This window comes from Grampus griseus (genome assembly GCF_964374135.1).
Source record: "Grampus griseus genome assembly, chromosome: 7".
Lineage (NCBI taxonomy): Eukaryota > Metazoa > Chordata > Mammalia > Artiodactyla > Delphinidae > Grampus > Grampus griseus.
The window spans coordinates 19,401,407-19,416,473 of record NC_139001.1 but is presented as its reverse complement, the minus strand read 5'-3'; the positions used below and the strand labels follow the sequence as shown (position 1 = coordinate 19,416,473).

Here is a 15,067-nt window from a genome sequence, read left to right as displayed (position 1 = left end):
GAATTTTGTATAAATGGAATCATACAGTATATACTCCTTATTATCTGCCCTCTTTCACTTGGCATAATTATTTTATCATCCGTGTTGTAGCATATATCAAGTTCCTTTTTACTGTTGAGTAGTATTCCACTGCATGGATATATCCCAATTTATTTACACATTCACCTGTTGTTGATACTTGGGTTGTTTCTAATTCCAGGCTATTACAAATAAGTTTCCCATCTTCACCTGTGTACAAATCTTTGTATAGACATATACCTTTATTCCTCTTGGGTAAATGCCTAGGAAATGAAATGGCGAGGTGGTATGGTAGGTGTATGTTTAACTTTTAAGAAATGGCTGAGGGCTTCCCTGATGGCGCAGCGGTTGGGAGTCCGCCTGCCGATGCAGGGGACACGGGTTCGTGCCCCGGTCCGGGAAGATCCCACATGCCGCGGAGCGGCTGGGCCCGTGAGCCATGGCCTCTGAGCCTGCGCTTCCGGAGGCTGTGCTCCGCAGCGGGAGAGGCCACAACAGTGAGAGGCCCGCGTACCACAAAAAAGAAAAAAAGAAATGGCTGAGTTATTTCCCAAAGAGATTGTACGTTGTACCTTCCCACCAAGAGAGTGTGGGAGTCCCAGTTACTCCCCAGGGTGTCTGGTTTGGGGGGCAGGAGGGGAGGCTTGAGCCTCTCTGCCCTTCCCTTCCAACCACTATGCTGACTTGATGGGTCCCAAGTTGTGAGAACCCAGAAGAAGGGGCTGATCTAGGCAACTCTCTATGCAGTGCTTACTCAGCTAGACTTTAATATTAAAGACAGTTGATGAGGACTCGTTTAGCTCCATGGTACAAGATCATATCCCCTGACTGCCCAAGAAGTCTTACATGAATTATGATCATTCAGTGGTCACCCAGTTGTGGTGCTTTTGACAACGCTGTTCCAGAAGAAGTGTGGGCCCCACTGTATGACAAGGCGATTAGCTGCCCTAGCTGGGCTCCAGGGCAGACTTTGTGGTCCCCAAGAGGCATGCATGCTATCTCTGTCCCCTCTGCCTCACGCAGACTGCCAAAGCCTCTGCCAAAGCCTCTGCAGAGGTTGGGCAACCCTGTCAATCTGACCAGAGCCCATGCACCGCCCCTTGGGGTAGGCCGCCCAAAGTTGCATCCCATTACCATCTCAAGAGGAAGAGTTTTGTAACAGCAGTTCCTGCCCTGGAGAGCTGGTGAGAACTTCTCCTTATCAAAGGCAGTGAGGAGGTGGGGGGCAGGGATGGAGGGAGTAAGGGGCAGAGCTGGGGCTCCCGGAGCCATCAAGGCAATAGAATCACCCCTGCCCTAGAGGACAGCGGTCCCTTTCTGGAGGTTCGACTTGCTCAGACACTTTTATTAGGGCAGGTTCTTATTACTGCAGAATACATCATATTCTAGTAGGAACTCCAGCATGGAGTTCAGACTTACCTGAGGAACTGATGGGGGAGAGGGGAGGTAGCTGAAGCCTATGTTCTACGAGGTAGCAAGATGCTCCTGGACAAGAACTCAGGAGGAAATCAGGGGCCAGGAATGGGGGAGCTTGACCTTCACCCCCTGTTTGGGAGGGATGGAAGGGCAATGCTGAAGACCAGCCTCTAGCTCAACACTGCCCCCCAAGGAGTCCCCACCAGGTCCAATGGAGAGCACAGAAGCTCCACAAAGATATTGGGAAGCTCATTAGGCTCTGGGGACCCTCTGGCAGAAGGTTCCACAAGGCTCACCATAGACTATCCCAGAGCGTGGCACTGAAAGGGCACCAGTTCCCCAGTGGTGAGTCCAGAGCACACGTCTAGCCCAGCAGTACCAGAGGAGCCCCTGGGGGACACCTCCAACAGACTCTCCCAAATTCCTGGGGCGTATTCTACAGGGGGGGTAAGCCCTGCATGAACACACGGGGTCTGAAACAGTGCAATCTGGGTTATTGCTGTTGATGTGCCTTCATTTGTGCTCACAGGCTGGGGGTGCCCTGGGAAATATGGGCGACATAATTATTTCTTTAAATTAGATGTCACTCGGATGCACTAACGTACATTGGTTTCCTCACTTTGTCAGTTCATTCAGTGCTCAACAAAATGATATCAAGCACCTAGGGTTTGCCAAACACTGTGTGCGTCTGGTTTGGGGAGACGAAAATTTCATATCTATATCTATATCTATATCTATATCTATATATATGAAATCCCTGCTTTCAAGAACCTCACATCAAGGAGGAGGAAGCAGCCAAACTGATGATTGTAAATCCCCGAAATTGGTGCCATTGTAGAGGTAAGCCCGGGGGGTGCAGAGGAGCACAGAGGGGGGCGGCAGTGCATGGAGGTGATGACTGGGCTGAACTGGACAGGAGAGAGAGCTGGCCGGCCCAAGAGGGTGGGGATGAGGAAAAGGGAAATGAGTGCCAAGGCCCAAGCGGAACCAGAACAGCTCTGAGGGGGAACTGCAGGTCGTTCCCTGTGGCCAGAGTTAAGGATACAATAGGGCATGGCCTGAAATAAGGCTGGAGAAGCACACAGGGTCAGATGCAGGGGCGCCACGTGCCACAGCAGGAATTTGACTCTGTCTGAGGGCAACGGGAGTCTTTGAAGGGTTGCAAGAGGGAAAGAGGGTGATCAAATTCATTTCTTTTTTTTTTTGGCCACACCGTGCGGCTTGTGGGATCTTATTTCCCCAATCAGGGATCGAACCCAGGCCCACCACAGTGAAAGCGCTGGACTACCAGGTAATTCCCTCAAATTCACATTTTAGGAAGATGGTTCTGGTAGAGAGTGGGGGATGGATTGAGGGAGGAAAGACTTGACACAGAGAGCATTTAGGAAAATAGTGGTCTGGTAGTGTTGGTAGTAGAAGTAGCAGCAGCAACCAACAGTGCCAAGCACCATGGTAACTGCTTTATAAATATAGACTCATTTAATCCACATGACAATTCTATGCAGTGGGTGCTCCCATTATCCCCATTTTACAGATGATGAAACTGAGTCCCGTGAGATGAAATAACTTGCCTGAGGTCTACAACCACTGACATTGCTGGGATCCTAACACAGACAGTCTAGCTCTGAAATCACAGCCATCGCATGACGAACGCAGTAGTTTAGGCAAGAGAAAATAAAGCGGAACCTAACACCATCACTGAAGACGGTGAGGAAGAGATAATCAAGAGAGATGTTAAGGAGATGGCGTTCGTGGAGAGGAAGAGCAAGGCAAGCGTGAGGGGCACGCCTGTTTCTGGGTTAAGGAGGAGGGGCACCCGTGTCAGGGAATTCCGCGAGACCGGTTTTCTACATGTTGAGTTTGCAGCATCTGTGGGACCTCAAGGGAGATTCAGGAAGTGATTAAATGTAAGAATTTGAGCTTAAAGAGAAGCTTAGAAGAGAAGCTGGGAACTATAGGTGTAGGAGACACTGGCACATACTGGGTTGGGGCTGAAGCCAAGGAGGCAGGAGGACTAGTCCAGGGAGAACAGGTAGAGAAGAGGACCGAGGCAGACTCTGAGGAACATGCCTATTTGAGGAATGAATTGAGAAAAAAAGTAACAAATAAGACCAAGAGAAGTTCTCTGAGCAATAAGAAAACAATGGATCAGTGGGGTTAAATGGTTCAGAGATCAAATAAGATAAGGCTTGAACGGTATCCATTTCACCGTAAATACAGTTAAAAAGCGTACTGCAGGCTGGGAGAAGGTATTTTACCATGATTGACAAGTATGAGACAGTATGAGTAGACAGGGTAACAGGCCCTTTCATAAACTGGTAATAGGAGAATACACTGCAACAGTCTTTTTGAAGTGCAATGAGTAGTATTTATCAACATATCAACATGCACAGTTATGACCCAGCAAAATTATACTTAAGCTACTGAAACACTCGTACAAGTTTCCAAAGACCAATATCCAAAAATGTTCATAGTGAGAACCTAAATATTCATCTATAAGGTACTTATCAAATAAGTCAGGTTATGTCCTTGCCATGGGCCATTATGTCATCACTGAAAAGAGTAAGATGGATCTATATGTACTGATGTGAAATAGGTACATGATACATTGTTAAAGTGCAGAACAATATAACTAGTTAAATAGTATTTTATTAAAGAAGGAAAAAACATGTTTGTATGTGCATGGGGGAAGTCTGGAAAAATATTCACAAGATACAGGTGAACAGAAGGATGGAAGAGAATCACATTTTAATTTATATGCTTTTTACCACCTGCTTTCTTTACAATATGCACAGTTTATTTTTATAATATTAAAACAGCTTTATTTAAGAAAAGAGTTTACTGGATTTAGCAACCCTAGGTCACTGGGAACATTGGCAAAAGCTGTTTCCTCAGTACAGTGGGCAGGAAGCTGGTTGCAGTGGGTTGAACAGGGAACAAGAAGTTGGCAAAGTGGAAAAGGCAACTGCTCACTGCTTTTTCAAGAAGCTTGCCTGTGAAATGGAGGGCCCAGGGGGAGTAGTCGCTAAAGGAGTTCTAGAACAGAGGGAGGGAGAGAAAGACATATGCAAGTTCAGGGAAAGAGGTGGTTGAGAAGCAGAGGGTGCACAAGGCACGACCTTCAAGGACGTGAGGTGCAGTGGGGTCCCACAGCCAGGTGCAGGACCGAAAGAGAAGGGAGGATACTTCTCACGCTGCTCCTAGAAGGAAGGAAGAAAGTGTACACACAAATTCAGGCTTACGTGTCAGCTGGGGGCTGGGGTTGCCTGCATCTCCCTTGTAAAGAAGGAAGTGTACGTTGAAAACGAGACAGAGGTAGACTAGGTAAACCTCCACCTTCAGACTGGCAGACTCTTGCAGAAGCCATTAGACAAGAAGGCATGAAAATTCCCAGCTCTCATTACACAATTGCCAGGAGGAGGCTTGGCCTTCAGTCAGAGTCCCAGAACAGACCTCGTTGCTCCTCTGCAGGAATACCTCCCCTGGTGGGCCTCCTGGATTTCCCCCTCAGCAGCCCTGGGTCAGAACTTTCCACGTAAAGGCTGCTTTGCTTTTTTCCTGTCCAACAGGTGTGACAGCGCTCAAGCCCTGAGTCACAGAGGAGGCATCAGTGGCCACTCCAATAACACAGCAGCTGTAGCAGCAACAACAGGTAGGTGAGCAGTTCGGTCTTCGGGCTGCTGGGGACTATTTCTGATAGAAGGAATTTGGAAACTTCAGTCTCCTCCTTTGAGTCCCCTGAGAACTGAGGAGGTGAATTGCAGGAACAAAATAAGTCTGCACCAAGACAGCACGGTACAAATGAACTTTCTACAGTAATGGAAATGTCCTGTATCTGCACTGTCCAATATGGTAGCCACTAGTCACATGTAGCTATTGAGCACTTAAAATGAGAAACTAAATTTTTATTTTATTTTAATCAATTTAAATTTAAGGGACTTGTGTGGTGGTGCAGTGGTTAAGAATCTGCCTGCCAATGCAGGGGACACGGGTTCGAGCCCTGGTCCAGGAAGATCCCACATGCTGCAGAGCAACTAAGCCCGTGTGCCACAACTACTGAGCCTGCATGCCACAACTACTGAAGCTCACGTGCCTAGAGCCTGAGCTCTGCAACAAGAGAAGCCATCACATTGAGAAGCCTGCACACAACAACGAAGAGTAGCCTCCGCTAGCCACAACTAGAGAAAGCCTGCGTGCAGCAACGAAGACCCAACGCAGCCAAAAATAAATGAATTTTTTTCAGTGCACAGTATAATGCCATTTAAATATAAATACGAAGTGCATTTACAAACATACTAAATTGAAGTAGCCACATGTGGCTAATCTCATTTTCCAGGGGACCACATTGAGGCACAGAGAGAAATGACCTGCCCAAGCTCACCCTGACCATTAACAGCAGAACCAGGACTGGATGCCGGTTCTGTATTCACCCCACCGTTGGTAGGCCTGCTGTGGGCTCAGTGGAAATGAAATCGATCTAATGAAAATCAAGAAGTAGGATGGTTAGGAAATGTCAAATCTGGGCTGTCCTTTGCACACCCAGTTGTCTGGGACAGAGAGGTACTTAGTGGAGCTCAGCCCCACACAGCAGTGGACACAATAGCAGATTTGAAGTCAGATTAAAAAAAAAAAAAGTCTCAAAAACTGCTTAAAAGTCAGTTCATCTGCGTCACGCTAGGTGAGTTGCCTAACTCCGGAGTCTTAGTTTCCTCATTCAGAAAGTGCACACTCCATGGGGTTGTTGTGAGGATTAAATGATACAGATTCTGCAAAGCACTTTCCCTGGAAGCTAGGCCTTAGCAGGCACTCAACGTTAGAGCTCATGTGACTATTGCTAGTCAGGTTAAAGCAAATTAAGATGTACCTGGAAGTCAGCCCCGAAAGCAGACCCGATGCTTTCTCTTGCTTGGGGATGTAGTGTGAGAGAACCCATGCTATTAGTTAATTAACTATTTCAGTAATAATAATCACAACAATAAATGCTAACATCGTGCTTTATATGTGTCTTAAGGGCTTTACAGGTAATCCCCCATTTCATCCTCAGCACAACCCAGTTAGTTAGATTCTATCATTGGCCTCATTTTACAGATGAGTAAACGGAGACTCAGAAAGGAAAAGTCGCTTGCCCAGAGTTGCTAGGCTAGCAGAGTTCTTAACTGCTGTTCTCATGGCCTCTCTCTGTGTGTCCTGGGCCTTTGCCTGGGTTTAGCATCACCTGGCAAGGAGTCACTGTGTTCTCCACAATGGAAAAGAGAAAGGTGACAAAGAACGTTTGCTAAATAGCTAGACTCAAAGGCTCTTTCCTAGGGGTAGGCAGCTTAGATGAGTTTGCCACAGGCTTTGAGCACTGTGTGGGCCCTGGGATGCGTGGAGCAACAGGTCAGGGTAAGGAGTAGTGGAGGGGACTGAGGCATCAATCACTGGGGTGGGGGCTTAGGAGGGAGCAGTGAATTAGTGTTCACTGCTGTGCCTGGATTTATCCTTTCAATTATTATCAACAGCAAATGTGACAAAATATATTCTTGGTGTCACTCAACACTGTTTTCAAAAATGTATTTGAACTTGGGTGGGATTTTAACTTTTACCAAATGGCTTTCTTTCCAAATTAGATGGTCTTGGTTCCAAAGGTAGTAGCTACTGCAGATCCAATTCCAAGTGGACAAGCTAAGAAAAAATAGCAATGCCCTAAGAGAGGCATGCAGTCAGAGCAGATGGTTGGGGAGGGAGGTGAAAGACCAGGTGAGGTGGAACCGGGCCCCCATTTGGGGATGGGAGTTCTCAAAGGGGTGTGGCATGGAGAAGGAATCTGTGAGGCTTTAAGGATGCCCAGGGTGAATGGCGTGGAGACAAGAGGCATTAAGTCCAGGGAAGAAAGCCACCAGATGCACCAGAAGCTAGTTCCGTTTCTGTTGCCTTAAAGAGCTGTTCCCCTTTGAGATGGGAAAGATGTTTAAGAGCAGTAGTGCTGCTGGGTTGTAAGCGTGGGGTGCCCGAGACAGCTGGATTGTGGGGAGAGTCAGACAGGGTGGCTGAAAGAGCCAGGGGCTGCTGAGCTCAGGGCAAAGATAAGAGAAATCCGTGCCGTCCTGGGCCAACTACTTCCTTTGGGTGGGCCTCAGTTTCCTCATCTGTGAAATGGAAAGATTGGCTAGAAAACCCCACAGGCCCCTTCCCAGTGTGAACTCTGCCAGTTAATAAAATGACTACTAGTTATCAAAGAGTTGACCTGGGAATTAATTATTCAAGCTATCAAAGGCATCCCACACCCTCAGGGGCTCCACCCCAGAGTTGAGCAATCTAATCCACCACTCACTTCCTCCACTGTGTTCTCACCACCGCCGCCCTTTGTGTCAGGCACATCTGCATTCCTGGAGGTGTCCCACAGGTGACAAGCCCAGAATCCTGGTAAGTCTTGGAACACCCTTCCAGAATGTCTCTGTTCTCTGTCCCCCCTTGACACCCAGCCTCCATTTATCCCCTCCATTTATCCCCACACTCCTCAGTCTCTCCATTCTTTCTCTAGGCCTCCCTATCCCCAAAGGGAGAGGTTCTGCCCCTCTTCCCTACACCTCTGTCCAACAAGCACCTAGGGCAACTGGCTGCCCACCGCCTTCTCTTACGGACCCAGCCGGCTCTCCCTGCCTTGGCTAGGATTGGGTCTGAGGAAGATCCAGATACTACTGAGGCCCTCTTCCCCTATATTAAATGTAAATATGTGTGGATTATATTTCTAGAGAGAAAGGACACTGGAATTGTATACAAATAACCTTGAATTTGTTGTTGTTATTATTGTGTTGCCGTTGTTAAAAAGATTGCCTTAAATGTTTGGGCTTTTGTCAATGTAGCATTTTCATGAAGTAAATTAGAATCATCCTTTCCATGAGTTTTTGAACTATCATGAGTCATTAAGGGGCTGGGAGTTTCATTCACTGAGGGGATCTCCTGCTCGGTTACCGAGAACATGACTGGGTGGTCAGCAGGGGCCAGTCAGTTCAAGGGCATTTGGTTTCTGATTCCTGTAAGGGCTGTTTCTCTCGTTCTGGACCTAAGGAGTAGCAAAGAAAGCAATGCACAAAACATCAAACAATGGGAGTGAACCAGAGCCAGGTTAACTTCATGATATCTCAAGAACTTAGCTTACAGCTATATTTGTTACATGAGCTGTGATTTTTTTTTTTTTTTTTTTTTTTTTTTTTGTGAGAAGTAGATCTGTAGACTGAAAATAGCGTGTGAAGCCATTCACACCTAGTTGGAATCCGGGCTGCGGCACTAAGAGACTCTGTGACCACAGGCTGGTTTCTGAGCCTTGCTGTGACTGTCTATTTATAACTGCCGAACGAGACCATGTACCTGTGAGGCACAAAGTGGGTCTCAGATGTGTATCTCCCTTCCCTTAGTTTCTCCCTTTAACGTCAAAACATCCTCACCAGAGACTGGTAAATTAAAAACCAAACAAACAACAACGAAACATTCCCCTCCCTCACCCTCCAGTGGCTGGAGGTCATTGCCCTGGCCTGGTTCCCATTTCTGAGTTCTCTACCTTCTGTCCTAACTTGCATGGTCTCCCTCTGCACCCTGAAGCTGAGCCTTCACGTCTGGGAGCGGGAGTTCGCCGGCACACCTCCAGCCCAGCTCCGGCACAGCCGAGCGCTGGATTATCCAGAATGAGGACTTGTCTGTGAAACATGCTTCGCTGTTGCTGCTTCTTCTGAGAGGCAGCTTCTGCGGCTGCCGCAGCTCTGCCTTCTCGCGGCCAATGCTTGTAAATGAGGGGTTCTCCTCTCTAAGGGCACAAGCTCTCTGCACCCATCATGCTCTGTAACCACTCGCAAAGGTGGTCTTCTCTTGGGTCATGGGTTCCCTTAAGAACATCTCTGATCATCTGCTCCCAGAAGTGACCCACCTTGTGACTTCATTAGACATTACCCTGGGCTTCTGAGCAAACTTGCTCTTGACCTTGGGGCTGCAGAGTCAGTGATTTCACGCAGGTTTTGTCAGCACCACTGGCTGAGCCAGCTGTACTATCCACCTCTCTCACTACCGTCCCTGCCTCCTGGCCAGACTGGGCCCCGTCCTTATCATCACATCGTTTAGGTTCACAGACTGATCTAATCTGTTCTATCTGTGGTACCCGTGTGCTGAGAAGGCAATTTATCTGGCTCCCATCACTTAGGGGAGAAATACCTTCTCAGGAAGGTGAAGGCTAAGAATTCTCTCACTCTAGGGAAAAGGGGCATTGTTTCTCCAGTTTCCCTAACCTCACTTAGCTTTTTTTTGCTATGTATGATTGACAGTAACAGTTTCTTCTGCTAAAGAGAAAAGCTTCCTAGGACCTTTGTTGTTGTTGATGATGATGATGATATTGTTGTTTTAATATTTGTGTTTCCTTTGCAAGCCTATATATCTTTGATTAATCTTTTTTAATTGAGATATAATTCACATACTATAAAAGTCATTTTATGTGCATACACACACACACACACACACACACAGAGGAATACTACTCATCCATAAAAAAGAATGAAAAAATGTCATTTGCAGCAACATGGATGGACCTAGAAATTATCGTACTAAGTGAAGTAAGTCAGACAGAGAAAGACAAATATCATGATATCACTTATATGTGGAATCTAAAAAAATGATACAAATGAACTTATTTAAAAAACAGAAAGAGACTCACAGACATTGAAAACAAATTTATGGTTACCAAAGGGGAAATGGAGGGGAAAGGGATGGATTAGGAGTTTGGGATTAACGGATACACACTACTGTGTGTAGAATGGATAAACAACAGGGACCTATTGCATAGCATGGGGAACTATATTCAGTGTCTTGTGATAACCTATAATGGAAAAGAATCTGAAGGAGAATGTAATATGTATGTGTAACTGAGTCACTTTGCTGTGCACCTGAAACTAACACAACATTGTAAATCAACTATACTTCAATAAAAAAATTTTTAGAAAAAAAAGTCACCAATTTACAGTATACAATTCAGTGGGGTTTTGTATACAGATGGTCCCCAATTTACAATGGTTCAACTTAAAATTTTTCAACTTTATGATGGTGCAAAAGTGATACTCCTTAGCTAGAAGCTGTACTTCGAATTTTGAATTTTGATCTTTTCCCAGGCTAGCAATGTACAATAGGATACTTTCTCATGATGCTGGGCAGCGGCCATGCAATCATGAGGATAAACAACCGATACACTTACAGCCATTCTTTACCCATACAAGCAACCATTCTATTTTTCACTTTCATTATAGTATTCAATAAATTACTTGAGGTATTCCACACTTTATTGTAAAATAGGTTTTGTGTTAGATGATTTTGCACAACTGTAGGCTAATGTAAGTGTTCTGAGCACATGCAAGGTAAGCTAGGCTACTCGATGATGTTCAGTAGGTTAGGTGTATTAAATGCATTTTCGACTTAGGATATTTTCAACTTATGATAGGTTTACTGGGACATCACCCCATCATAAGTTGAGGAAGATCTATATTCACAAAACTACATAATCATTGCCACTGTCTAATTCCAGAGCACTTTCATCACCCCAAAAAGAAACCCTGTACTCAGTAACACTCCCCCGCCCCCAGCCCCTGGCAACTACTAATCTACTTTTTGTCTCTAACAATTTGCCTCTTCTGGACATTTCACATACATGGAATCATACAGTATGAAGCCTTTTTTGTCTGGCTTTTTTCACTTAGAATAATGTTTTCAAGGTTTATCCATGTTGTAGCCTGTATCAGTACTTCATTAATTTTTTTTTTTTTTTTTTTTTTCCGGTACGTGGGCCTCTCACTGCTGTGGCCTCTCCCGTTGCGGAGCACAGGCTCCAGACGCGCAGGCTCAGCGGCCATGGCTCACGGGCCCAGCCGCTCCGCGGCATGTGGGATCTTCCGGGACTGGGGCACAAACCCGCGTCCCCTACATCAGCAGGCGGACTCTCAACCACTGCGCCACCAGGGAAGCCCTTCGTTAATTTTTATGATTGAATAGCGTTCCCTTGTATGTGTATGCCACAATGTGCTTGTCTGTGTATCAGCTGATGGACATTTGGATTACTTCCACTTTTTCGCTGCATGCTGCTAAGAATATTCACATACAAGTTTCTGTGCAGACGTATGTGTTCTATTCTCTTGGGTACACTAGGAGTGGAATCACGGGGTCGTATGGTAACTCTACATTTAGCTTTCTTAACAACTGCCAAACCGTTTTCCAAAGCAACTGTGCCATTTTACATTCCCACCAGCAATGTATGAGGGGTTCAACTTCTTCACATCCTCATCACCATCGTCATAGTCCTTCTTTTTAAATTATGATCATGCTAGTGAGTGTGAGGTAGGTCCTGAGCCTTTTTACTTTATGTTCTTCACTTTAACACTGGGTTCCATGTTGAGGTGGGCTACAGACTGGCATAGGGTAACAGGATGGCCATATCTTGTTATAAAGAAATGGTATGATGCTGATATATTTTGTGGTTCAAAAGGAAGCTAATTCAGTAGCTGGTCACTTTACTTCCTCTTTGCAAACTGGGTTAATCTTTCAGGGTGGCTGCAGCTTCCCCCAAAAGAAGGCTCTCTGCTACCCCCATAACAAGGGCAGAGCCCACAGAGGTTAGCTAGGTGTGCTGGAGAGTCAGGTCTGGAAGAAGGCACTCACTAGCAAGGCAGGAAGGGTCCCCAGCAGGACTCGAAAGCCACCAAAACAAGGATCGTGTGTCTCCACCTGCCTTCTCTGCTGCCTGCTGCCCCTCCTCCTTAGGCTGGGAACATACTGCCTTTCTCTGCTCACCCCTACATGGCAGAATATGCCTGTTCAGAGCTCCCAAGATAATCTGTTACATTTCCACCCATGTGGAGAATCAGTCAGCCACCTGCTTATGATTTTTAATATATTTTTTTCAAACTACATCAGTATGCCCAGAGCAGGCCCCACGCATCTCAGCAGAAAAATGCTGGGCTGTACTAGTGGAGTCAACTTTCTCTTAGCTCGAGCATCCTGAAACTCCATGCTGCTATCACTCAGACTGTTTTTCCAGAACACTTCTTTTAAAACACCTTTCAGAAAGTTGGACAAAGGGACTCATCTCTTAGGTTTATAGTCAAGCCTTGATGATCTTTTCCTAGGGATCTAACACAATTGGATTGCCTGCTTAGTCCCCCAGATTGAGAACTGGGTGGTACCTCATGTTTCTGACATTAAAATCAGCCTCAATAGTCAGAGATGCCCACCACCGAGGATCCGAGACATGTTCTGTAGGGATTATCCAAGGGGACGTTTCAACAGTGGTTTGAGTGATAGCAGTGTTATGGAAAGTGATAAGAACGTCTCTCTGATGTTGAAGGGAACTAGACACTTTTTGTGAAATGTATCATTTTTTACTAAATATGTCTCCAAAACCTTAGTGCTCCGGCCATTCCTTGAAGTGAAAGTTACTTCCATGTAATATACAAGCTAACACAAAGAATCCTATCTAAATGTTGTGAGCAGACAGACTAGAATCTGGGGAGATGTATTGTGCGGTAACCCTCGTCTCTCTTCTCTAGGCCAGAAATTAAGTTTACTTCAAATATGGAAGGATTTAACTGGGAAAACTACAGTGACGAAGATTTTGGTAATTACAGTTACAACACTGACCTGCCCTCTATTCTACCAGACTCTGCCCCATGCCAGCCGGAATCTCTGGTTATCAACAAGTATGCCGTGGTCGTCATTTATGCCCTGGTCTTCCTGCTGAGCCTCCTGGGAAACTCCCTGGTGATGCTGGTCATCTTATACAGCCGGGTGGGCCGCTCCGTCACCGATGTCTACCTGCTGAACCTGGCCATGGCTGACCTGCTCTTCGCCCTGACCTTGCCTGTCTGGGCCACCTCCAAGGCAAAGGGCTGGATCTTTGGCACAGCCCTGTGCAAGGTGGTCTCACTCCTGAAGGAAGTCAACTTCTACAGTGGTATTCTACTGCTGGCCTGCATCAGCGTGGACCGCTACCTGGCCATTGTCCATGCCACACGCATGCTGACCCAGAAGCGGCACTGGGTCAGGTTCATATGTTTAGGCATCTGGGTCCTGTCCTTGATCCTGGCCCTGCCCATCTTCGTCTTCCGAAGGGCCATCCACCCACCCTATTCCAGCCCAGTCTGCTACGAGGACATGGGTGCCAATACAACGAAGTGGCGGATGGTGATGCGGGTCCTGCCCCAGACCTTTGGCTTCCTGCTGCCCCTGCTGGTCATGCTCATCTGCTACGGACTCACCCTGCGCACGCTCTTTGCGGCCCACATGGGGCAGAAGCACCGGGCCATGCGGGTCATCTTTGCTGTCGTGCTCGTCTTCCTGCTCTGTTGGCTGCCCTACAACCTGGTCCTGGTTGCAGACACCCTCATGAGGGTCCGGGTGATCGCGGAGACCTGTGAGCGCCGCAATGACATCGGCCGGGCCCTGGATGCCACCGAGATCCTGGGCTTCCTCCACAGCTGCCTCAATCCTCTCATCTACGTCTTCGTTGGCCAGAAGTTTCGCCACGGACTCCTCAGGATCATGGCCATCCATGGCCTGGTCAGCAAGGAGTTCTTGGCCAAGGACGGCAGGCCTTCCTTCGTTGGCTCTTCTTCAGGGAACACCTCTACTACCCTCTGAGACCGCACGCAGGGCTCCTCCCTTCCCTTCAGCATCCGCCCCAAGCCGCATGTCCTCTGGCTGCTCACAGCCCTGTGTCCAGGCAGCCCCCTATTGTGGTTACAGGAAGTTGCTGAGGCCGCATCCTTACTAGGCCCCCAGCTATGGATTCGAAAGCCCTGGCCCCCACCTCTTATCGTAATTACCATGTCAACTGCTAGAGCTCAGTCCATCCTACCACTGAGACCACAGCACTCTGTCTTCTGGCATTCTTTGAAGATATTCTTTTAAGTGATTACAAAAAGTTCCCACCATTGGGAGGCATTAGTGTCAAACACCATTGGTTGCTTCCCCAACTCTCCCTTTCCTTGCCAGCTAACGAAGTCCACCTCCCTTGAGAGAGGCTGAAAATGACAGATACTCACTTTCTCAGACTTCCTTAAGCCAGCAGTGGCCATATCATCTGGTTCTGATAAATAAGAATTAAAGGCAAATTGTGTGCTGGTAAATCACTTTCCTGGGGGAAAAAGTCTTGATTTGTAGCGTTTACCATGTTCTGTGGTGTAACTAAATGCTCCCACCATGACCGATTTCAAGGTGGCAGTGTTTAGCAACGAGATCACAAGATCTAGAAAATGTAATAATCTGCTTTCACAAGCACACACGAACTGGCTTCAGTGCATCATTGCTTACGAAGTCTACTGAGGCCAGGAAACCCCTGGGAAGTATTCCTGATGTGAGAGAGAGAGAGAGAGAAAGGGAAACATACCTTTGGTTCTTGCTTTTGAATATGGTTATAGGATATGCTTTGTGGTGCCAAGGCAGCCACTTTGTGGAAATGAGACAAAAAGTATGCCCAACACACTCGAGCTGTTGGAGCCAAAGGATATAAAGAACCTGAGAGGACTTCCCTGGTGGCGCAGTGGTTAAGAATCCACCTGCCAATGCAGGGGACACGGGTTCAAGCCCTGGTCCGGGAAGATCCCACATGCCACGGAGCAGCTAAGCC

At 47.0% G+C, this 15,067-nt stretch overlaps 1 protein-coding gene across 1 annotated transcript; it reads left to right on the top strand.

Moving 5' to 3' along the window:
• Nucleotides 1-3,165: 3,165 nt before the first annotated feature.
• On the top strand, nucleotides 3,166-14,079 carry LOC309825005 (C-X-C chemokine receptor type 2-like; the record flags this gene model as incomplete). Its single annotated transcript, XM_082658316.1, has 3 exons — nucleotides 3,166-3,209; nucleotides 5,004-5,086; nucleotides 13,100-14,079. The coding sequence occupies 3 exons, from the start codon at nucleotides 3,166-3,168 to the stop codon at nucleotides 14,077-14,079; spliced, it is 1,107 nt and encodes a 368-aa protein (XP_082514442.1).
• Nucleotides 14,080-15,067: the final 988 nt, after the last annotated feature.